The 23,620-nt window shown below is 41.7% G+C and overlaps 1 protein-coding gene and 1 non-coding gene across 3 annotated transcripts in view; both read right to left on the bottom strand.

Moving 5' to 3' along the window:
* AP3S2 (adaptor related protein complex 3 subunit sigma 2) overlaps positions 1-18,356 on the bottom strand; it is a 68,324-nt gene extending 49,968 nt beyond the window's left edge. Inside the window, exons 1-3 of one of the 2 annotated variants that reach the window (XM_032263883.1) lie at positions 17,784-18,356; positions 13,460-13,551; positions 12,939-13,050 (exon numbers count right to left, since the gene is read on the bottom strand). In XM_032263883.1, coding sequence (XP_032119774.1) covers positions 12,939-13,050; positions 13,460-13,551; positions 17,784-17,852 — 273 coding nt within the window. In that variant the 5' untranslated portion in view covers positions 17,853-18,356. The remainder of the gene's footprint in view (positions 1-12,938; positions 13,051-13,459; positions 13,552-17,783) is intronic. The other variant, XM_032263884.1, reaches the window with a different exon arrangement.
* Positions 12,279-12,385, bottom strand: LOC116540419. Its single transcript, XR_004264434.1, has one exon. It is a non-coding gene; the product is annotated as a U6 spliceosomal RNA (small nuclear RNA).
* Positions 18,357-23,620: the final 5,264 nt, after the last annotated feature.

The following is a 23,620-nucleotide window of genomic DNA, read 5'->3' as shown; positions in this document are numbered from 1 at the left end:
AAATGAATTTAGAAGTCCCTAATAGGATTTTAGAAAATGAAGCTTGACAAAATCTAAAGTTCTTACAGAAAATTAAATGTGAAAGACTACCCTGCTAAGAAAATTTGGAAAAACAGTGATAATAAGGAATGACTTCTTTTTCTAGATATCAGAATTCATTGTAAAGCTTTGTTAACTAAAATAGTATAATACTAAGGCTGGGCACAGTGGCTCATCCCTATAATCCTAACACTTTGGGAGACCGAGACAGGAGGGTCCCTTGAGCCCAGGAGTTTGAGACCAGCCAAGGCAACAGAGCAAAACATCATCTCTACAAAAAAATAAAAATAAAAAAATTAGCCAGGCATAGTGGCACACACCTGTAGTCCCAGCTACTTGGAAGGCTGAGGTGGGAGGTTGAGCCCAGGAATTCAAGGCTGGAATGAATTATCATTGCACCACTGCATTCCAGCCTGAGTGACAGAGCAAGACCCTCTCTCTAAATAAATTTTAAAAATAAAATAAAATTCTAAAATGGGAATATAGGTCAGTGGAAGAGAATGTAAATCACTGAAACATACACGTTTATAAAATGCAATTTTTAAAATAAAGGTCGTGTTTTAGGTTGGGTAAAGACAAGCTAACTGATAACACTGGAACAGTCATCCTTTGGGAGAAAAATAAAGTTACCTATTTCAATGTAGACATAAAAACACCTAATAGATATTAATGAGCTAAATGTAAAAAATAAATTTAAAAAGCAATGGCAGATCCCCTGGGTGCCATCCAGGACCCTAGAAGGAGCTAGTCAGTGTGTGGCGAAGCTCTGAGGTGGCTGGTACTGTTAAAAGCAGGAAATGGAGCTGCCACCCTAGTGGCCTGAGCTCTGAACTGTGGCAGCCAGAAGACATGTGCGTAGAGCCAGACTGTATTTGGCAGCAGCACTGTGCCAAAAGGCTGTTTTCATTCAAGATGTTTAATGAAATGAAGACTGGGTTCTCAAGACAGGCTAGTTATCCAGGACAAGATGGACTAGCACCAGAAAAAGACATGCCCAGATAGTGGTGGCTTAGGGTGGGTGGGGAAGGGGAAGAGCTGTCAGATGTATCTGTTTTTCTTAGAGACTCAAAACATTATTATTCAAGATCACAATCAAGGTCAAGAGAAAGAAAATGGGAAAGAAAATGAAGGACTAAAATACAAACAGCATGCTGATGGGCAAAGAGGCTGAATTGAAGACACTGTGGACTCAGGCAGGAAAACAATAAGCCTATTTCATAATGTGGCAAGGAGTCAGGAATCCTACAACAAATCCTTTAAGAAATATACTTCTGAGGAGCATAATGACAAAGAACATTCTTCTGAAAATGGGCTGGGCATGGTGGCTCACATCTGTAATCCCAGTACTTTGGAGGCCAAGGTGGGCGAATTGCTTGGGCTCACAAGTTTGAGACCAGCTTGGGCAATATGGCAAAATCCTGTCTCTACAAAAAACACAAAAACTAGCCAGGCGTGGTGGCGTGTGCCTGTGGTCCCAGCTACTCGGGAGGCTGTAGTGGAAGGCTTGTGTCCGGGAGACACAGGTTACAGTGAGCTGTGATCATGCCACTGCACTTCAGCTTGTGCAACAGAGAGAGATCCTGTCTCGATAAATAAATAAATTAATCTGAAAATGATGAGGACAGACACAAACACAAAGAAAACCATCAAGAAGCGGAAGTTACTCAAGATAGAGGTCTTGTGAAAGGCATCATCAGAGTAAAAAGAGGGAAAAGAAGAAGTCTCACTCCAAAAGCAGAGAGAAGAACAATCATGTCCTAAAAGCAGGAAAAGAAAACCATGGGATGGACACGGTGGCTTATACCCATAATCCCAGCACTTTGGGAGGCCAAGTCAGGCAAATCGCCTAAGGTTCAGGAGTTTGAGAACAGCCTGGCCAACATGGCAAAACCCTGTCTCTACTGACAATACAAATATTAGCCAGGCATGGTGGTGCATGTCTGTGGTCCCAGCTACTCGGGAGGCTGAGGTGGGAGAATTGCTTGAACCCAGGAGGTGGAGGTTGCAGTGAGCCAAGGTCACACCGTGGCACTCCAGCCTGGGAAACAAGGCTCCATCTCAAAAAAAACAAAAAACAAAACAAACAAAAAAAAAACAACAACAAAAAAAACAAAACAAAACACAAACAACAAAAAAACATGGATCAGATCTTGCTCCTGCTCAAGATAAAAACTACATCTGTGTTGTGTATGAAAAATAAGTAAATAAATAAATGACACGCATAGGAAAGAAGCAGAAATAGTACATGAAGCAGAAGTCAAGAAAAAAAGAAGAGCACTGAGAAACTAAGAAGATCCAGCAGAAGTTTAGCCAGATTTCTAGTGCATCTCTTTTCAGAGGCAGAGGCATAGCAATGGATGCCTAAGAAGCTTTAGCTGGGAGGTTGGAAAAGGCAACGAAATTACAAGAACAGCAAGAAACAGAAATCGTTGGGGTAGGTGTTGGGGAAAATTTTTTTTAATTAAATACTTGAAAAACAAAGAAAAGAAATAGCTGCAGTTACTAGAGATCGTGTTCTCAGTGTTGCTGCCCTGTTGGCATCAGGAATGCCAGTACTCAAGTAGCTATGGCAGCTCAAATGGGAGCCCTGCAAGCAACAGCTTCAGCAGACACTGAACAGCTGTACCTAGGGATTGTGACACAGCAGCCGGAAATCCAGTGACATTTGGTGAAAAAAAAGTCAAGGCAAGAAAAACAGGGCAAACTCCCTGTCTGCTGAAATATGACTTTGGGAAACAAGGACCAAAATGTCATATATAGAAAATGAGTGGGTATTAAGGGTGAAGATGAAGCTAGATGTAGCTTAGTTGATGAAGAAAGGTACAAGACTTTGAAGCAATAGGAAGTACTGTATTTAAAAATCTAGATGCTCAGTATGAAAAGGCAAGATCACAGATCCACACAAAAAGAGGAATGGGGTTGGGTTTCACATCTTCAATGTGGGAAATGGATGCAGTTTGAAACAGATCACACTTTGAAGGTTTGGGAACTTAGAACCTTCTTGTTCTGATGTTAGGTCCTCGTTCCCAAGAGCTAGTGTTCCAGTTAGTATTGAGTGTCGCACTGACTTGTTTTCCTTTCTTTTTGTAAGCTGTGGTAAAATACACATAACATAAAATTTACCATCATAGTGATTTTTTAGGTGAATTCAGCAGCATTTAACACGTAACCATCACCAACATCCATGTTCATAATTCTATCTTATAAAACTGAAACGTGGCCGGGCATGGTAGCTCACACCTGTAATCCCAGTACTCTGGGAGGCCGAGGTGGATCACTTGAGGCTTGGAGTTTGAGACCAGCCTGGCCAACACAGTGAAATCCCCAGCTACTCAGGTGACTGATGCACAAGAATTGCTTGAACCCAGGAGGCAGAGGTTGTAGTGAGCCAAGATCGTGCCACTGCACTCCAGCCTGGGCAACAGAGTGAGCCTCTGTCTCAAAAAAAAAAAACAAAAAACACCACCAAAAAACTGAAAGCCTGTTCCTATTTGCATTGGCTTTAATTTATCGAAAAATAAGATTTTCTTCATAAATATCAGATCAGTGATATAGGTATTGTAATCACGTTTATACTCACTTCCGTTAAACCTGAAAGGACTATAAAAGACAGTAATTTTCGGTTCATGAATTTTACTTTTCAAACATAAAATGCTGTAGGTAGAATGAAATTTCATACATGTATTTTATGGTGTCTGTTATCTTATGTACTTTTGTCTTAACCTTGTATAGTTATTCTCATCTTTTAAAATATAAAGGAAATGTCATGCAGATGTTCGTTAGAAGATCTTGCCATTGGTACATAATCCAGCACAAGTAAGCTGGGTGGTGATAATAACAAAAATGACTTTCTCCGAAAGAAACAACAATGGCAAAACTATTGGAAAATATTTTCGTACCTTAGGAGCTATGAAGAAAACAACTGGCAGATGTACCTAAAGAAAAAAGACCAACAGACTGGGAGAAAATATTTGCAATAAATATAACAAAAAAAAAAAATCCATAAAATTAGGGAAAAAATCCAACTTAAATAAACAAATGAGCCATTGGAAAAGTGGACAGATGTCACAGACATTTCCAAATACCAAAGATACACAGCCTCACTACTATTCAGGGAAACTCTAGTGAAAACAATGAATTTGCATTTTTTTCACCCATCCGACTGGCATATATTTGAAAATATTCTTATTTTTATCTTATTTTTGAGACACGGTCTCACCGCGCCAGGACCTTTTTCTGTCGTGCAGGCTGGAGTACAGTGGTATAATCACAGCTCACTGCAGCCTTGATCTCTTGGGCTCAAGCAATCCTTCAATCTCAGACTGGCAATAGCTGGGAATCACAGATGCATGCCATCACCCCAGGCTAATTTGTTTGTTTGTTTGTTTGTTTTGAGACAGGGTCTTACTCTGTCACCTGGGCTGCAGTGCAGTGGTGTGATCTCAGCTAACTGCAACTTCTGCTTCCCACATTCAAGTAATTCTCCTGCCTCAGCCTCCAGAGTAGCTGGGATTTCAGATGTGAGCCACCACACCCAGCTAATTTTTTATTTTTATTTTTTGTATTATTAGTAGAGATGGGGTTTTACCATGTTGGCCAGGCTGGTCTTGAATTTCTGATCTCAGCTGATCCACTCGCCACACCCTCCCAAAGTGCTGGGATTACAGGTGCAAGCCATTGCGCCAGACCCTTTTTTGAATAAAAACAATAAAACTTAAGATTTGGGCAGTTCTCGAGGCTCAGATGGGTGGATCACTTGAGGTCAGGAGTTTGAGACTAGCCTGGCCAACATGGGAAAACCCCTTCTCTACTAAAAATACAAAAGTTAGCCAGGTGTGGTGGCACACCCCTGTAATCCCAGCTATTAGGGTGGCTGAGGCATGAGAATTGCTTGAAGCTGGGAAGCAGAGGTTGCAGTGAGCTGAGATCACACCACTGCACTCCAGCCTGGGCGGCAAAGTGAGACTCTGTCTCCAAAAAATAAAAAGAAATAAAAGAAACTTTAATGCAAGGTTTGAAAGAAGAAATGAATAAACAAGAGGGAAGTGCTACTGTAATTAACTTCTATTTATAATTATAATCCAACACAGACTTTTTAGGACATTTGCAAATTATTCGAGAATATATATGGATGAACAAATTGGTATAAATATCAGAGAATGTATTGAAAAACAACTGCCACCAAGGGAAATAACTAGTCTTACTAGGTATGTGAAACTATATTTAAACAATAAATAGCCAGGCACAGTGGCTAACACCTGTAATCCCAGCACTTTGGGAGGCTGAGGTGGTGGCTCACTTGAGGCCAGAAGTTCAAGACCAGTCTGGTCAATATGGTGAAACCCCATTTCTACGAAAAATATAAAAATTGGCCGGGCGTAGTGGCTCATGCCTGTAATCCAAGCACTTTGGAGGCCAAGGGGGGGTGGATCACCTGAGGTGGGGAGTTCAAGACCAGCCTGACCAACATGGTGAAACCCCGTCTTAAAAAAAGAAAAAAAAGAAAAAAAAATGTAAAAATTAGCTGAGTGCAGTGGTGGGAGCCACCTACTGTAGTCCCACCTACTCAGGAGGCTGAGGCAGGAGAATCGCTTGAATCAGGGAGGTAGAGGTTGCAGTGAGCCGAGATTGCACCACTGCTGCACTCCAGCTTGGGCAACAAAAGTGAAACTGTCTCAAAAAAAAAAAAAAAAAAAAAAAAAAAAATATATATATATATATATATATATATTCAACCAATATTAAAGGTGTGGTGACTGACTACCTGCTAGGTACATACCGTTGTTGATGCCACAGTCAACAAGTCATGTTCTTACCCAGTTTATATTCTGGGTGTGGGAAGAACAAAGAGGCAAAAGAAGCAAGATATTTTCTATTGTCCTACGTGTCCTGAAGGAAGTAAACAGGAGGATGTGATGGGGTTACTTCAGATAAAGTGCCAAGAAAGTCTCTCCAAGGATTAAAACTTGAGCTGAGACATAAATGATAAAAGAAGCCAGTCATTCGAAGAGCTGAAGTGGAAGAACCTAGATGACAGCATTCCAGGGGATAGAATGAGGAACGAGTACAAAGGCCCGGAGGCGAAAACAGACTAGTGTTTGAGTAACAGCAAGAAGGCTAGAGCATGGTGAGGATGAGGGTATACGGTGAGGGGAGGGCGAGGCAAAGGAGCCAGCCATGTTGGGGCTTACAGGCTGTAATAAGCTTGGGTTTTACTCTAAACTTAACACAGTGTACATTACAGTTTCTTCAACAAGGGGAGGTAAAAATGGATTATTTACATTTAATATAATAGTTTAGAAAAAATAGGTGAGTTTTAAAATAAATTCAAAATACATAGAGATTTACTTATTTGTTGATTATAAGGCAAACCATTATTTTATCTACTAACAAAGAAAACAATGCTGTCAATTATAATTGTAAGATGTCATGCAGTATAATACACATCCTGATTTTAGAGTTATTAAAGTGTGATAAAATGTGTACCTTAGAATATATGAAATATGCCAGGATCTAGACTTCACTGGACAAGTGGTTCAATTATATTATAGAAAGTTGACATGGAAAAAGGAAGCATGATTAATAAAAATTTAAACGTGTGAGGTAACTCGATCTGAGTAGAAATTTAAAATGACACACTTCAGTATTGGAGTTGGGAGGAAACAAACTTATATACTACTGGAGGCTTTATAAATTAACATACGTTTGCTTTTTTTTTTTTTGAGACAGAGTTTCACTCTTGCTGCCCAGGCTGGAGTGCAATGGTGCAATCTCAGCTCACCACGGCCTCTACCTCCTGGGTTCAAGCAATTCTCCTGCCTCAGCCCCCAGAATAGCTGAGATTACAGGCACGTGTCACCATGCCTCGTCAATTTTTTGTATTTTCAGTGGAGACTGGGTTTTAGCATGTTGGTCAGGCTGATCTTGAACTCCTGACCTCAGGTGATCCGATCACCTCAGCCTCCCAAAGTCCTGGGATTACAGGTGTGAGCCACTGCACCCAGCCAACACACTGTTTCTAAATATCTATCTAGCGACATGCATTATGATTAGAAATATTAATTCCCTTTGACCCAGGCTTTCTGTTTTTAGTAGGGTATGAATAGGCACAACTGTTGGCATAAACTTACAGTTTTATTCATGGTAATTTAAAAACAGGAAACAAAGTATCCAGTGTCTGATATCCTAGGTATTCTGCTGCCTGAATCCACTGAGAACATTCATTTTACCCCTCTGAAATGTTCTGCTTTGACCTACTCTTGACATACAAAGGTAAGTCATGGAAAACTCAGAATCAGAAAATGTGGAGTTCCAGCTAGACAGCCAGAGCCTGATGCTCTGACTGTGGTGAGCAGTGAATTTTCCAGAACTCAGTCACTTTGACCTCTGACTTCCCAGAAGGGGCTCTTGTAAACTCTTGGGTACACGGAAGCCACACAATGACCCGGAGACTCTGTTCGGCTTATCTTCTCTTGGGAGACTTCACCTAAAAGTGGCAAATTAGCCTTTCCTTGCACAGCTAAGTTTGTGCTTGTCACTTAGCTTTTCTGAACCAAGCAAAATATACTCTAAGGATATATATCACATGGGAGAACTATCAAGAGCAGCACAGGAATGGTCAACCTAAAAGTCTGAGAAATGCAATGAGGGAGAGGGGCAGAATTGAGGAGGGGCACTGAGGAGTTTCTAAGGTTCTTGTAATGTTCTGGGTGACGGGTACACAGGGGTTCATTCTACTGGCATCTTTATCCTCTATAGGCATGTTTGTATATTTTTCTACATGTACATTTCACACACACAAAACATAATTGAAGAAAAAATCTTACTGGGATTCTGATTGGGTTTTCATTCATTTATAATCTGGAAGTACTGACACTTTTTAATGTTTTCTCAACAGGAAGAGTATGTTATATTCACTTACATAGCTCTTTTTTTCATATTTTTAGCAGAATTTTAAGTCTTTTTCATATAGATCTTATACATATTTTACATTTGTGGGTATCTTATGAAACTTTTTGCTATTGTGCATGGGCTGCTTTTAATATTACATTCCTTAGTTTATTATTGCTAAGTGAAAGTTACTAATATCTTTTTTTTAAAACCAAGATATTGAGGCACAGATCAAAAGCTACTCTTTTTTTTTTGGAGACAGAGTCTTACTCTGTCACCCAGGCTGGAGTGCAGTGGTGCAATCTCAGCTCCACCTCCCAGGTTCAAGTGATTCTCCTGCCTCAGCCTCCCAAGTAGCTGGGACCACAGGCCTGCGCCACTGTGCCCAGCTAATTTTTGTGTTTTTAGTAGAGACAGGGTTTCGCGAGGTTTCTTTTTAGTAGAAACAGGGTTTAGTAGAGACACGTTGGCCAGGCTGGTTTCAAAGTCCTGACCTTATGTGATCCGCCCACCTCAGCCTCGGCCTCCCAGAGAGCTGGGATTACAGGCATGGGCCACTGCGCTTGGCAGAAAACTACTAATTTCTGTATGTTAAACTTGCATCCAGCCGTCTTACTGAACTCTATTAGTTCCAATTGTTTCCAACCGATTTGGATTTTCTAGATAACCAATTCATCTGTATCTATTACTATTATTATTTTTTTTTGAGATGAAGTCTCACTCTGTTGCCCAGGCTGGAGTGCAGTGGTGTGATCTTGGCTCACCACAACCTCCACCTCCCGGGTTAAGGCGATTCTCCCGTCTCAGCCTCCCAAGTAGCTGGGACTATAGGTGTGTGCCACCAAGCTCGGCTAATTTTTGTATTTTTAGTATAGACAGGGTTTCACTATATTGGCCAGGCTGGTCGAACTTCTGACCTCATCATCCGTCTACCTCAGCCTCCCAAAGTGCTGAGATTACAGGCGTGAACCACTGCACCCAGCTTGTAACTATGATATATTCTGAAACCTAGTAAAGCAAATCTCCCATCACTGTCCTTTTTCCCTGGAAATCTACTTTTGCATTTCTTGGACACTTATTTTCCCAATAAATTTTGCCTTTATCGAGTTCTATAAGATCTCCTGATGGAATTATACTAGGTTTTCCATTTGATGTATTGCTCACTATCTTTGAGACTACTGTCATCTTTGCTCGACTATTCCCAACAGGGGAGAGTTTGTAGCTTCATTTGTTCCAAGTATTTCTTTGTTTTTCCGTTAAGATTTTATAATTTTATTGGAATCAATGTCGAGTGTTCTATACCAAGCTAATTTCCAAGCACTATCCTTTATCACTACTGTAAATGAGACTTCTTTAATTATGAATTTTCTGTTTTCTCAGAAATAGAAAATTTTCTTGGATTTATCTCATATTCTGTAATTTTGCTCATATCATTTCTTATAATTTTTTTTAAAAGATTTTCTATGTCCATAATTTGGCCACCTTACAGTGATAACTTACCTCTCTCTTTACTATGTCACTTCTGCATTTATTTTTATATCACTCACTACACGTTTGTCAAAATTAGAGTAAGCAATAAAAGATACTCCTTTTTTGTGTGTGTGAGATAGAGTCTCGCTCTGTCACTCAAGCTAGAGCCAAGTAGCTCATTGAAACCTCAACCTCTCGGGCTCAAGCAGTCCTCCTGCTTCAGCCACCTGAGAAGCTGGGACCACAAGGCACACCATCTGATTTTTTTATAGAGACGAGGTCTCATTATGTTGCCCAGGCTTTAGCCACCTAAGAAGCTGGAACCACAGAGGCACACCACTTGATTTTTTATAGAGATTAGGTCTCACTATGTTTCCCAGGCTGGTCTTGAACTCCTGAGCTCAAGTGATCCCCCTGCCTTGGGCTCCCAAAGGGTTAGGATTATAGCTATGAGCCAATAAACCTGGACGAAATCCTTAACAAGAATATTCATAAATGCCTACAGATTTCACCCTTGAGATAACATTGGCTCTGGTTCTTGGCTCTGAAGCTAAAATTGGTTGCTTCAAGGAAAGTAAACTAGATGACTGGGGGAAAGACGAAGGAGGATATTTTTCACTATACAGTTTGAACATTTGAAATCCAAAACACTACAAAATCCAACATTTTTGAGTGCCGACACAACACTCAAAGGCAATGCTCATTGTCCATTTTGGATTTTGGACTTTCAGATTTAGAATAAGTATAATGCAAATATCCCCAACTCTGAAAAAGTCCAAAATCCAAAACACTTCTGGTCCCAAGAATTTCAAAGGGATATTCCACCTGTATAATTACAGCGTGCCTCTGAATTCTGAACCACATAAATATATTTATTTCTTCAAAAAGTAAAGTTATATTAATAAATGTGTACTTTTAATCAAAAATGCTTCTTATTCCAGATTAAGAGTGTATTTAGAGAATCACTCCTCTGAATTTTTCTTTGTTACACTGACTTCCAACCTGGGATAAATACTATTTGGGCACAATGTACAATTCTATTTAATAGTATGCAGTTTTCCTGCTAAAGAAATAAATTTAGGGCTAGAAAAGAGTATCTAGTATCATTGTATATTTAAACAAAAACCCAACACACAAAAGAGACAAAAACAAACAAAAACCTTTAAGGCCAATAAAGCCTAGATGATTTATTTAAGGGCACAGTGCTTGTTCATGGGACAGTCAAAAGGAAAAAAAAGCCAGGACTCACAATCCCTTGGTTCAATAGATTGTTGGCTAAGATTTCTGTTAGTAACTTTGTACCAATACTAATATACAGTATTTGATGAACATCTTCCCTTTTAGAATTAGGTTTTTGGATGATAACCAATTTACTCCATAAAGTATGCTTAAGTAGTAGGATTCCTTGTTCTAGGTTTAAAAAATAACTTAATATAATATACAGATTTTAATGTACTTCAACTTTAAAAAATGTTACTGTGAGCCCATTAGGGAGTCAGTTCTTTTCTTTTTCTTTCTTCTTCTTTTTTTTTTTTTTAAAAAAAAAAAAAAGACTATTATTTCATCCAATTATTTTAGTACCTTTATATTAATTTCATACGGGCAGTTTTTTGTTTTTGTATTTTTGAGACAGTTTCCTCCATTGCCCAGGCTGGAGTGCAGGTGTGATCTCAGCTCACTGCAACCTCCGCTTCCCAAGTTCAAATGATTCTCGTGCCTCAGCTACCCAAGTGGCCAAGCAGCTGGGGATTATAGGCATGCGCCACCATGCCCAGCTAATTTTTCTATTTTTAGTACAGATGAGGTTTTACCATGTTGATCAAGCTGGTCTCCAACTCCTGGTCTCAAGTGATCCACCCTCCTCTGCTTCCCAAAGTGCTGGGATTACAGGCATGTGCCATGGCGCCAGGCCAGGGTAGTTATTTTTTGTAGTCAGCTATTTCAAAAATGTTGGTAATATAACCACATATATATCATCCCTTTAAAACAATGTTTTCCATTTCTGACTTCTATCTTCTTTATGTCAATTAGGCCAACTATTTATTTTTATTGTCTTTTCAAAGATCAGCTGGGTGCACCGGTTCATGGCTGTAATCCCAGCACTTTGGGAGGCCAAAGCAGGAAGACTGCATGAGCTCAGATGTTTGAGACCAGCCTGGACAACATGGTGAGACCTCATCTTTAAAAAATTCAAAAAATTGGGCCGGGCGCGGTGGCTCAAGCCTGTAATCCCAGCACTTTGGGAGGCCGAGGCGGGTGGATCACGAGGTCAAGAGATCGAGACCATCCTGGTCAACATAGTGAAACCCTATCTCTACTAAAAATGCAAAAAATTAGCTGGGCATGGTGGTGCGTGCCTGTAATCCCAGCGACTCAGGAGGCTGAGGCAGGAGAATTGCCTGAACCCAGGAGGCGGAGGTTGCGGTGAGCCGAGATCGCGCCATTGCACTCCAGCCTGGGTAACATGAGTGAAACTCCGTCTCAAAAAAAAAACAAAAAAAAAAAAAAAAAATTCAAAAAATTAGCCAGGTGTGGCGATACACACCTGTACGCCCTGCTACTCAGGAGGCTGAGGCAGAAGGATGGGTTGAGCCTGGGAGATGGAGGCGGCCGTCAGCTATGATCGCACCACTACACTCCAGTTTGAGAGCAAGACTTTGTCTTAAAAAACAAATACAAAGATCAAACCTTTTAGTTCCTATTAGTTTTACATTTTACTTATCTGATCTTCCCAAATTCAATGTATACTAAATATTTAATAAATTTCCATTAAACTATAAAATTCAATTTTTTGTGTTAATATAAATCTCTACAGTCCATTTTCTCTAATAACTGTGTCCCAAATTTTTTTTCTCTTTTAAAAAATTTTCTTTATTGTTTATAATATGGAATGCTTTACCAATTTGCATGTCATCCTTGCATAGTGGCAATGCTAATCTTTTCTTCATTGGTCTACTTTTAGTATATACGCTGCTGAAGCAAGCACTTCATCCCAATTTTAAAAATACATTATCACTATATTTCCTTCGTTTTCACATGAACTCATATTATGTGCACATTTCTATGCTACATACAGTTTACAGTTCTATAAAAGCACAGTCTCACATTTGAATTCTACAACCTAATATCGCTTTTCAGATGATAGATTCACGAGTCAAACCCAGATTTTGTGATGCTACATCTTGAGCTTTTTTTTTTGAGACAGGGTCTCACTCTGTCACTCAGGCTAGAGTGCAGTGGCAGATTGTCGGCCACCACACCCAGCTAAAAGTATAAATTTGTAAATGTCATTTGGTTTGATAGCTGAAAAAAAAAATCAATCATGAAAACTAAGGGCAGTGCAAGGGCTAGGTAGAAACCAACAAATATAAAAGTGCTGAGCGTTTCTCAGGAGCTGTCCCAGAGCACCATCTGGTGGACATCTGGCAACTTTTACCAACATCAGTAAGGAGATGGACACAAGGTTCTACAGGCTGGTTACTGAAAAATTCCGTGCAAACTCTCTAAAGCTGCTGCCATCATTAGCTGACTACACATACCTGGATGAGGTCCAAGATTCCAAGTTCACTCTCTGACGAATCCACACAAAATACAAAGTAGAGGGTAGCATAGTGCCGGTAGATCAGTTTGTAGTCAGAGCCACCAATCAAACTGCGGAAGATAGGAAACGTTTAATACCCATAGCTTAAACACACCAAAAAGAAGCCTTGTGTCAAAGAATAAGAAAGGGCCCACTGGAAAGAAGGCCAAATGCTGGAAGCACGCCATTCTTCCCAGGTGAATGGCAACCAAGTTTGACAGAGGTACCTAAAGCCACCTTCTCTCACCTTTTCTCCTGCCTATCCTTCCAGGGCCCCAACATCTACATGAGCAATATCAGAAGCACAATAACTAAACTGTGTCCCAAAGAGAATTGTGTCTCTCCCTGAGCAGATCATACTGAGACCAGTCAAAGTTGCATCAAGTACCACCTGACACTTGAGTGCTGCCAGAAGACGCAACAGTGAAGGTCACTCACAAGAGTGGATACATGGGGAGAAAAATGAAGCTGACAGTTTACCTTCCACCCTCCAAGAAGTTACAAATGTTGTCATCTCGCTTGAGGACTAGATGGAAAGTCTCTCGAACAATCTGCTGTTGAATTTCCTCTGGCTGTGGAATAAAAAGATAAGTGAATCAGTGGGCATGCCTGAAAAACTACATTCCATCCATGGGTATGGACAAGGGAAGAAGTGTTTATAAGCTGGGAGCATCTAAACATTTAGTTTCCAGAAATGAAAAAATGATGAGTAGAGAAAAAGTAAGAGTGAAGCTGTGAAAAATGGATGATAAGGCTCCAATATAGGAATTAAAATAGGGTATATTTACCTAGATATCTAAGTCACTAACTGTTACTGTCCCATAGGTAAGCTGACATTTAAACAAGGAAAGGAAATTGATAAACTCTCATACAAAGTCAAAGAATAGGCTGGGCGTGGTGGCTCACGCTTATAATCCCAGCACTTTGGGAGGCCGAGGTGAGCAGATCACGAGGTCAGGAGTTCAAGACCATCCTGGCCAACAGGGTAAAAGCCCGTCTTTACTAAAAATACAAAAAATAGCCAGGTGTGTTGGCACGCACCTGTAATCCCAGCTATTCAGGAAGCTAAGGCAGGATAACTGCTTGAACCCAGGAGGTGGACGTTGCAGTGAGCCAAGATGGTGCCACTGCACTCCAGCCTGGGCAACAGAGCAAGACTCTCTAAAAAAAAAGTCAAATAACAACTAGAAGGCCTGATCCTGAAATATTTTGTTTTTCCCTGGAAAACATCCATGACAGGTATATGATAAATCTCAACGGGTCTACCACTTAAAGAAGGTCAAGATGTAATCATGTAAATGTTTTAAAAAGCTGTATTGGCAAACACAGCTGCCATCTTTTGTACTGGCAATGTAGATACTACATATAAGATGCTGTGTTACCAACAAACTATTATTGAAAAAAACAGATTACAGATTAAAAATTCCGAACAATCACAGAGCTACAAATAAAAGGTATTATTATTATTATTATTTTTTAGACAGAGTCTTGTTCTGTTGCCCAGGCAGTGATGCGATCACAGTTCACTGCAACCTCCACCTCCTGCCTCAGCCTCCCCAGTAGCTGGGATTACTGGCATGTGCCACCATGCCCGGGTAATTTTTGTATTTATAGTATAAATGGGGTTTCACCATATTGGTCAGGCTGGTCTTGAACTCTTCACCTCAAGTGATCCACCTGCCTTGGCCTTCCAAATTGCTGCAATTACAGGCGTGAGCCACCGTGCCTTGCCTTGTTTTTTCACTTACTACCTGCATAAGAAAGCTCAACTCTGATGAAATCACTTTGATAGCTCACCTCTGATTTCTAATTATACATATGAGTTTCAGAAGAGGTATGGTAAAAAAGGATAATGAGAGGGAGAAACCAGCAATTAAGACAGAAAATAATTAAAAGCTCTAAACCATTGCTTCTCAAATCTTAATTTGCAATGAATCAGCTGTGTTGTTAAAATACAGATTGAGATTTAGTAGGTATAGGTTAAGTCCTGAGATGCAAGCCTAGTAAGCACCCAGGCAATACCATTTCTGCTGGTCTGGGGACCACACTTTGAGTAGCAAAGCATTAGAAAACCTTCAAATTGGACTTGCCCCAGGAGTCAGAAAATAAGTTCAAGTAATTGTAATCCCTTTCTTTCTACAGCACAGAATTTAGCTTTGAAATGGTTATTTACTTAAAAGAAACAGAGAGGGGGAAAAAAAAACAGACAAAACGTCATGTTGGGAAAATTACTTTGACTCACATGGGTATGGAATGGCTCACAGTATTTACTGAATGAATGAAAACTTGCTAATCATTGGTCACTATAAATTTGAGTAAATCAATCACTATTTTCCTCAATTCCATTTAAAGAACACACAAAGCTCACAGATGACAGGATGCTGTAAGGGATTAACTATGTGAAATACAAAACATGCTAAGCATCAGCACTTTTTAAACTGACAAATCTTTTGAACTAAAGCCTTTTATCTGATCTGGGGGAAGTGGCAGAAGTGGGCAGGTGGTATGAAATGATGAGGCCACCTAATTTCTAGTTCAATAAAAAGGTAAACTACCAATTGCTTACATGCCTCAGTGATTTTAATAACCCCTCATATCTTTTTAGTACTCTGTAGTTTTCAACGTACTTTCATTTATGTGCTCATGAGGTCTTATAAAATCCTATGATCTTCAAAGATACACGAATGGTCAATAAGCACATGAAAAGATGCTCAACATCATTAGTCATTATGGAAATTGAAATCAAAGCCACAATAAGCCAGACGAGGTGGCTCACACCTGTAATCCCAGCACTTTGGGAGACCAAGGTGGGCCGCTTACTTGAGGTCAGGAGTTTGAGACCAGCTTGGCCAACACAGCGAAACCCCATCTCTGCTAAGAAAACAAAAATTAAGCGGGCATAGCGACCGACACCTGTAATCCTTGGGAGGCTGAGGCAGGAGAATGGCTTGAATCTGGGAGGCAGAGATTGCAGTGAGCCAAGATCACACCGCTGCACTCCAGCCTGGGCAACAGAGTGAGACTCAGTCTCGGGAGCTGGGGGGGATGACCCCACAATGAGATACCACTTTACACCCACTAAAATGTCTTTAATCAAAAAAACAGATTAGTTAATGGCAGAGGTGTGAAGAAACCGAAATCCTTATACACTGCTGACGAAAATGTAAAATGGTGCAGCCACTTGGAAAACAGCTTGCAGTTTCTCAAAACGTTCACTATAGTTACCACACGATCCAGCAATTCTACTCCTGGGTACATAACCAAGAGAAACGAAGACACGGGTCCACATGAAAACTTGCACAAGAATGTTCATAGCAGCATTAGTTATAAGAGCCAAAAAGTAGAAACATCAACTTGCAATCAAAATATGGCATATCCATATAACGGAATATTATTCAGCAATAAAAGAACATCAGATACATGCATGGATGAATCTTGAAAACATTATACTTCATGAAAGATGGCAGACAGAAAAAAACACCTATTTTATGATTCCATTTATATGCAATGCCTGGAACAGGCAAATTGAGAGGGAAAGACAGACTCTCTAGAGCGGAGAGCATCAGTAGAGAAATACGGAGAGACTGCTAAGAGATTTCTTTTTGGGGTGATGAAAATGATCTAAAATTGCTTGTGGTGATGGTTGTGCAGCTCTGTGAACACGCAACATTGAATTGTCCCCTTTAAATAAGTAAACTGGGCTGGAGCGCGGTGGTTCATGCCTGTAATCCCAGCACTTTGGGAGGCCAAGGCGGGAGGATAACGAGGTCAAGAGATCGATACCATCCTGGCCAACATGGTGAAACCCGGTCTCTACTAAAAATACAAAAATAAACCGGGCAGGGTGGCGGGTAGTCCCCTCCAACTACTTGGGAGGCTGAAGTGGAGAATCGCTTGAACCCGGGGCGCGGAGACAAGATTGCATTACTGCACTCCAGCCTGGGCGACAGAGCGAGACTATGTCTCAAGAAATAAAAAAGTCTATGAAGGAGTAAAATTATTTTTTCATTCCTAATTGACAAAAGACGGAATAAAAGTCCGAAAAGGGTTTATTAATTTGTCAATAGATGCTAGAGTACAAAAGGGGGCGCTGAAGCCTGAACATGTTTTTTGACTCTTTCCCCTTTTCAGTTTCACCCGTCCCCCAATTATGTAACATGGTGAAATCCCGCCATGAAGAAATAAAATCTTCAAAGACAGTAGGCAAATACTGATGCTTATGTGTTTGCAAAGGAACATGTCTGGAAAATTCAAATTTACGTAATCAGCATTTATAATTTCTCATTTTTCCACTTTTAAATTGATTCTCTTCAATCCTACAGAGTGAAGGGTATCTAGCCTCTGGAAAGTTCCAGCCAACACCGATGCAAAATAATTCCATAAAAAGAACTTTTCCAGACACTCTGGCTATAACAAAAAACTCTCAGAAACTGAATACTTCATCGCGAAACTCTGGTCAACAACCAAAAAGGTGACAGCATGTGACTTCAATCATTCAAGTGCTCAACAAGGCACACTCCCTACTGTCTCTTCTATCTCGTTCCCAGAGACCCAAGAGAAAATGTCACAAAATGGCACAGAAATGCCGGGATCTAGAAAGGGGTCAGAGCGGGGGCAGCAGGGCGGGAGACAGAGGCCCCGCACCGGCATACGCCCAGGCTGTGTTTAAATAAGGCGGGTGCCATGCACCAGGCAGGGGCCCCAGGTGACCAAACAGCGGGGCCCCCGGGTGCCGAGGGGCCAGAGAGCAGGGACGAGGTAGTAGGAGCCCTCAAGGGGGGTGGTGAAGCCGGGCTGCACTCACGAAACGCTGGTAGAAGCGGACTAGCCGCGGCTTCCCATGGTTGTTGAAAACCAGAATCGCCTGAATCATCTTTGCCGGCCACGGTTCACTCAGCACCGGCTACTCCCAGAAAGCGCCTCCTTCCGCCACAACACGGTCACTTCCGGCTGGTGCGTCACTGAGAGCGGCCCTGGGAAACGTGGCCCGGCGCCCAGGAGCCCTGGCACCTAAGAGTCCGGCCTCACGGACGCCCCGGAGCGGGCAGGGGGCTACCCTCGGAGGGCAGGTGCGGGTGCCGAGCGTCGTCACCGCGGCCAACGTCGGTTGGCCGGTCAGTGCCCTGCCAGGATGCGAATCCGGGTCTGTGCCCCTCGTCCAGACCGACCGCTGGCCCCAGAAGCCGAAACTTGACCCACGGCTTGGTTGCCAAAAGGAGACCGCTGGAGCTTCCTTTCTCACTGTCCGCCCCTAAACGTGCCGCCCCCGCCTTCCCTTAGCGCTTGCAGAACGTTCCGCGGCGTGGAGACGCCAGGCTTTCGGCCGGTCAGCAGTTAAGGACCATTTCGTTCCTTTTTCATGTTTCAGTATTCAATGCTCAGTGAATCATGTGGCTGTCTCCCCGGGCAGATGGGCTGTTTCTCCGTGGTAGACGGTGAATGGTGGAATTAAGGATTTTTAGTGCATATTCATTTAAAAAGTCTCGGCGATCCCTAATCGATGAAGGTCTTATTTTTGTTTGTTATTTTAATAACCTAGTGTGGGTGAAGAGGAGCGCGTGCGAATACTGCACATGGAGCACCGGATAGAGCTGTACATCGATCCGGAGGACTGTTTGGAAATATGAATCAGAAAGGAGCCTTTAAAATGTCTAACGGGCCGGGCGCGGTGGCCCACGCCTGTAATTCCAGCACTTTGGGAAGTGGAGGCGGGCGAATCACTTGAGGTCAGGAGTTCGAGACCAGCCTGGCCAACATGGTGAAACCCCATCTCTACTAAAAATACAAAAATTAGCCGGGCGTGGTGGCGGGCGCTTATAATCCCAGCTACTCGCAGGTTGAGGCAGGAGAATCGCTTGTACCCGGGAGGCATATGTTGCAATGAGCTGAGATCACGCCACTGCACTCCAGCCTGGCAACAGAGCGAGCCTCCATCTCAAAATATGTATATATATTATTATATATAATAAATATCATATATACTAATATAATATATAATACATAATATATAATAATATATACTATTAGGCTCATTATTTCCAGCTTTAGAATTTATGATCAAATGACTGTGGATGTGTGAAAAGATTTAGCCTCAGAAACATACATCTTCAGAACACTTAAGAAAGAAAAAGAAAAAAGAAGAGAATATATATCTCAGTGGTATTATCACAGGGGAAATAGGAAGAAAATTATTACAAAGCGAGAAATTGGTTAAGTGCATTGTTCTACATGACTATGAGAAATATTAACTAATAAAAATGCTGGGATAGATTTATGATGCAGAAGTGTTCATGACATCTGTTAAGCAAAAAGATGACACAACGTATGTACAGGGACAACCGACTTTGCACAAGTTTGGAGGTAAATACGCCAACATAGGAATAATGTATCTGATGGGCTGGCAGAGTCAGGGTGTTTGATCTGTACAGTCCCCTGGAACCCACCTGCCCTGATTCAAAGCCTGGTTCTGTGGACTCCGTGGGCTCCCTGGGCAAGGTGGACTGCCTCGACACCCTGTGCAAGGTTCTCATCTGTAGAAAAGGTGTCATATCAGTTTCCTAAACCGTAAAACTGGAAAATGAGCCTACCAACTGCAGACAGTTGTTACGCGCACAAAAGGAGTTATTATAACATTTGTGAGCACTTGGAACAGTGCCTGGCACTGTTGAGTTCCACATAAGTGATTTCAAAGCATCTTTGGGTGGCAGCATGATCAAGTTCTCCTTTTTGTCCTTCAAATAAATATGTGCTACTTTTGCAGCCAGAGTTTTGGGGTTTGCTTGTTTTTCAGAGATAGTATATTATCCAGGTTGGAGCGCAGTGGCACAATCACACCTCGCTGTTACCTTAAACTGCTGGCCTCAGGCTCTCCTCCAGCCTCAGCTTCCCAAACCACCACCATGCCCTGCCCAGTTTTTTTCTTTTTTCTTTTCTTTTCTTTTTTTTTTTTTTTGAGATGGAATCTCGCTCTGTCACCCAGGCTGGAGTGCAGTGGCACGATCTTGGCTCACTGCAACCTCCGTCTTCCAGGTTCAAACGATTCTCCCGCTTCAGCCTCCCCAGTAGCTGGGATTACAGGTGCATGCCACCATGCTTGGACAATTTTTGTATTTTTAGTAGAGATGGGTTTCACCACGTTGGCCAGGGTGCCATTGAACACCTGACCTCAAATGATGCACCTGTCTCAGCCTCCCAAAGTGCCGGGATTACAGGCTGTGAGCCACTGGGCCTGACATGGCCCAGTTTTTAAATAAATAAAAACCCAAAGTCAATTGCACTGAAACTTGACAAAATGTTTAAAATGTTGAGGAAGAATATCAAAGAAAATTCTGAAACAGAATTATGAAGAAGAACTAGCTCTGTCAACTATTAAAATGGTACTATAAAATGTAATTATAGGAAGACTAACTGAAATAGATAATTTAGGCATAAAATAATTTTAATATGTGATGTAGGAGTGATAAGGAATTCAGTAAATACTAGTAGGATAACTGGTTAGCAATTTGAAAATAAGTAATTAAGTATAAAACCAGATCATCTAAATAGAAGAAAACAAAATTGAATAATATCCAAAAATACGTATTAGCTTAGACGCAATAAAAAAAAAAAAAAAAAAAGAAAGAAAGAAAAATATAATAATTCTTTAAAAAAAAGAATTAACCAAAAAATTGTTAAAATTTGGCAAATGGTTATGTTTAAAATATAAGTAACTCTGATAAACTAAAAAGATATCACCCCCCCATCTCCTCAGTAGATAATGGATGAAAGAACTGAATAACAAAAGGAGAAATACAGTAGGAAAAGGAAAAAATGTTTAATGCTCACTATAAGTTGGGGGAAAGGCAAATTAAAATATATTAAAATATTATTTTCACCTTATCAAATACCATTTTAAAAATGTTTTCATACCCAGTTCTGGCAAGGGCAGCATGAAAATGGTTCTCTCCTACATTGCTGGTGAAATTATGGTTTAGAACAATCCCTTTGGGAAGCAATTTGGCAATATAACAACTTTACAAAAGATTTCTATATTCTCAATAGTATGACTCCTGGGAATCTGTTCCTAAAGAAATAACCCCAAAATATAGCTGGAGGTGGGGAATTCAGGGAACTATATAATTTTCAACATTGTTTGAAACATGAATTTTGTTGGCCACACAGGGATCAATTTAAATGTCTAAAAGTTAGACCATGAGGGACTATCCCATGGCAGCAATCTTGGAAATAATTGTTACAAAGCCTCTGCAGCAATATGGAAAGTCATTCTGTAACATTAATCGAAAAAGTCATATCTAATATTATGTGTGGGCATAGTGTTATAACAGCTACGTACAAGCACGACAGGTTTTTAGAATTTGTCTGGCAGGTTTTCCCATTTGTACCAGAAACCCCCTATGCAGGTTTACGAAAACCAAAACTATATACAGAAATTACATGTTAAAAAACCCAAACACTAAAAATTACAATCATGACTGAGTGAAATTATGAGTCTTTTTTTCCCTTTTAAATATATTTCCTAAGTGCATTGCTATTTATGGAGATGAGTTAAGTCCCGCAAAAATTTTCCCATATCGGCTGGGCGCGGTGGCTCATGCCTATAATCTCAGCACTTTGGGAGGCCAATGGAGGGGGGCAGATCACCTGAGGTCAGGAGTTCAAGACCAACCTAGGCAACATGGCAAAACCCCATCTCTACTAAAAATATAAAATTAGCTGGGCGTGGTGGCACATGCCTGTAATCCCAGCTACTTGGGAGGCCGAGGCAGGAGAATCTCTTGAACCCAGGAGGTGGAGGTTGCAGTGAGCCGAGACTGAGCCATTGTGCTCCAGCCTGGGTGACAAGAGTGAAACTCCGTCTCAAAAAAAAATTTTTTTTTCTCCATATGAATGGAAGCTCAGAGGATTTGCTTGTTTCTGTTTGAATATATAAAATAACTGTCAATTTCCATCATTAGGCCCACGGTGAAAGGCAAGCTGGACATTGGTGGAAGAAAAGAAATTCAGATGGATAGAGGAAAGGGACCTCCCAACAAGAAGAGCCCAGGCCAGACAGTGGAAATGGGGGAGTGGCCTGCTCCAGGAGCAGCCAGCCCTCCATGGGACCCACACAGCCCTTCCCAAACTGTTTCTCGGGACAGCTGTCCCATGAAATGCTCCTCACAAAAACGTGTTCTATGACCAAAGAAACGTGGGCAATACGTAATCACACCCTGCCTTGAAGAGTCACGATAAACGTTAGTATGTTCAAAGCTCTGAGAAATCCTACAGAAATGTTTGAAACATTACGTTTGTTCCAACTAATCAGATCATAGGAACACCGCCACTTTTTGTTGCTAGCCCTGTTAACCTGTGGAAGATCCCTTGAGCTGGTCTGAAGGGATTGTCCCAGAGCTCATAAGGAGGAAGTGAGCAGAGAAAGGAGGGCAGTGAAGATGTGATGAGCCCTGAATTGTGTTAAGGAATTTGAACTTTTCATCTGGGGAGTAATAGGATCCAGTCTAGCTCCAGAAAGCCACACGGGGGCCCCTGGAAGCTGGGTTTCAGCCCTGCCTTATTTCCTTAGCTCCCCACAGGTGTATCTGTTGGTTTTGCCCCCGAATGCCCCTCAAACCATTAACTTCTGTCCATTTCCCCTGCCACTGCTGTAAAGCAAACCCCTCCAGCCTCGCACCCAGGCAACGGCAGCTGCCTCCTAAAGCAGCTCCTGGCCTCCAGTCGCTCTGCAGTCAAGCGATCTTTGAAACACAGATCAGATCTTATCACTCTCCATGGGATCCCTGGCTTCCGGGATAGTCCTCAGTTCCTTACCACACCTAAGGAGGCCATGCCCACTCTCCAGCCTCATCTCACACATAAGCCCCCATTCACTGAGCTCCAGCCGTGAGTTGCCTTTCCTTCCTGAAGCCCCTGCAGGATGCCTCACCCTTTCTGTCGCTTTAGGACCTCTGCTATTGACACATTGGGCCTCCTTGTTTGGAATGGTGCCCTGGCCATTTATTTGCCATACCCTTTGGCCACAGTGCTTTAGACAGCAGGATGTCCCCACTGGGTGACTCAACCCCTGGTCAGTGTCCCCAGTAATCCTTCTGCTCAGCCACCTCCCTGGCCACCCCCATGGATGAGGCTCCAGCATGGCCTGCCTGAGAGAAAGTCCCATTCAGACACAGAACATGAGTGAAGCAGCTACCACATCCTCTGGCCCCTGTATCCAAGACCTTTCTGAAGGGCAAGGAAGCAGGGGACGGCGGAAGGAACATAGGGTTTGCTTTTGACAGCTGTGGGTTTGAATCTCGATTCTGCTACTCATTAGCTGTGTGACTCTGGGCAGGTTGCGTAACCTCTCTGAGACCCTTTTCCTGCTCTGTAATATAAATAGTTCAGTAGTTGAGAATGTGGGCTTTGACATCTGGGTGCTTGGGTGTCAATTCCTCTTGCCACTGTATACTATCCTAGAGCTCTGAGCTTTAGTCTCATGAAAAATGGGGATAATAATCAGTATCTCATGGACTGTTGTGACAAGTAAGATCTCCCAAGTGCTGAGCACAAGTATGAGTCATTATTATCATGGAAATCATCTGGCATTGTGTTTTGACTCATTCAAGGGACTCCATAATTATGAGTTCACCACCACCCTCTCTTTTC

Source organism: Sapajus apella, unplaced genomic scaffold (assembly GCF_009761245.1).
Source record: "Sapajus apella isolate SASKATOON/1434 unplaced genomic scaffold, GSC_monkey_1.0 scaffold139, whole genome shotgun sequence".
Taxonomy (NCBI): Eukaryota; Metazoa; Chordata; class Mammalia; order Primates; family Cebidae; genus Sapajus; species Sapajus apella.
The sequence above is the reverse complement of the archived record's forward strand: the minus strand, read 5'-3'. Positions and strand labels throughout refer to the sequence as shown.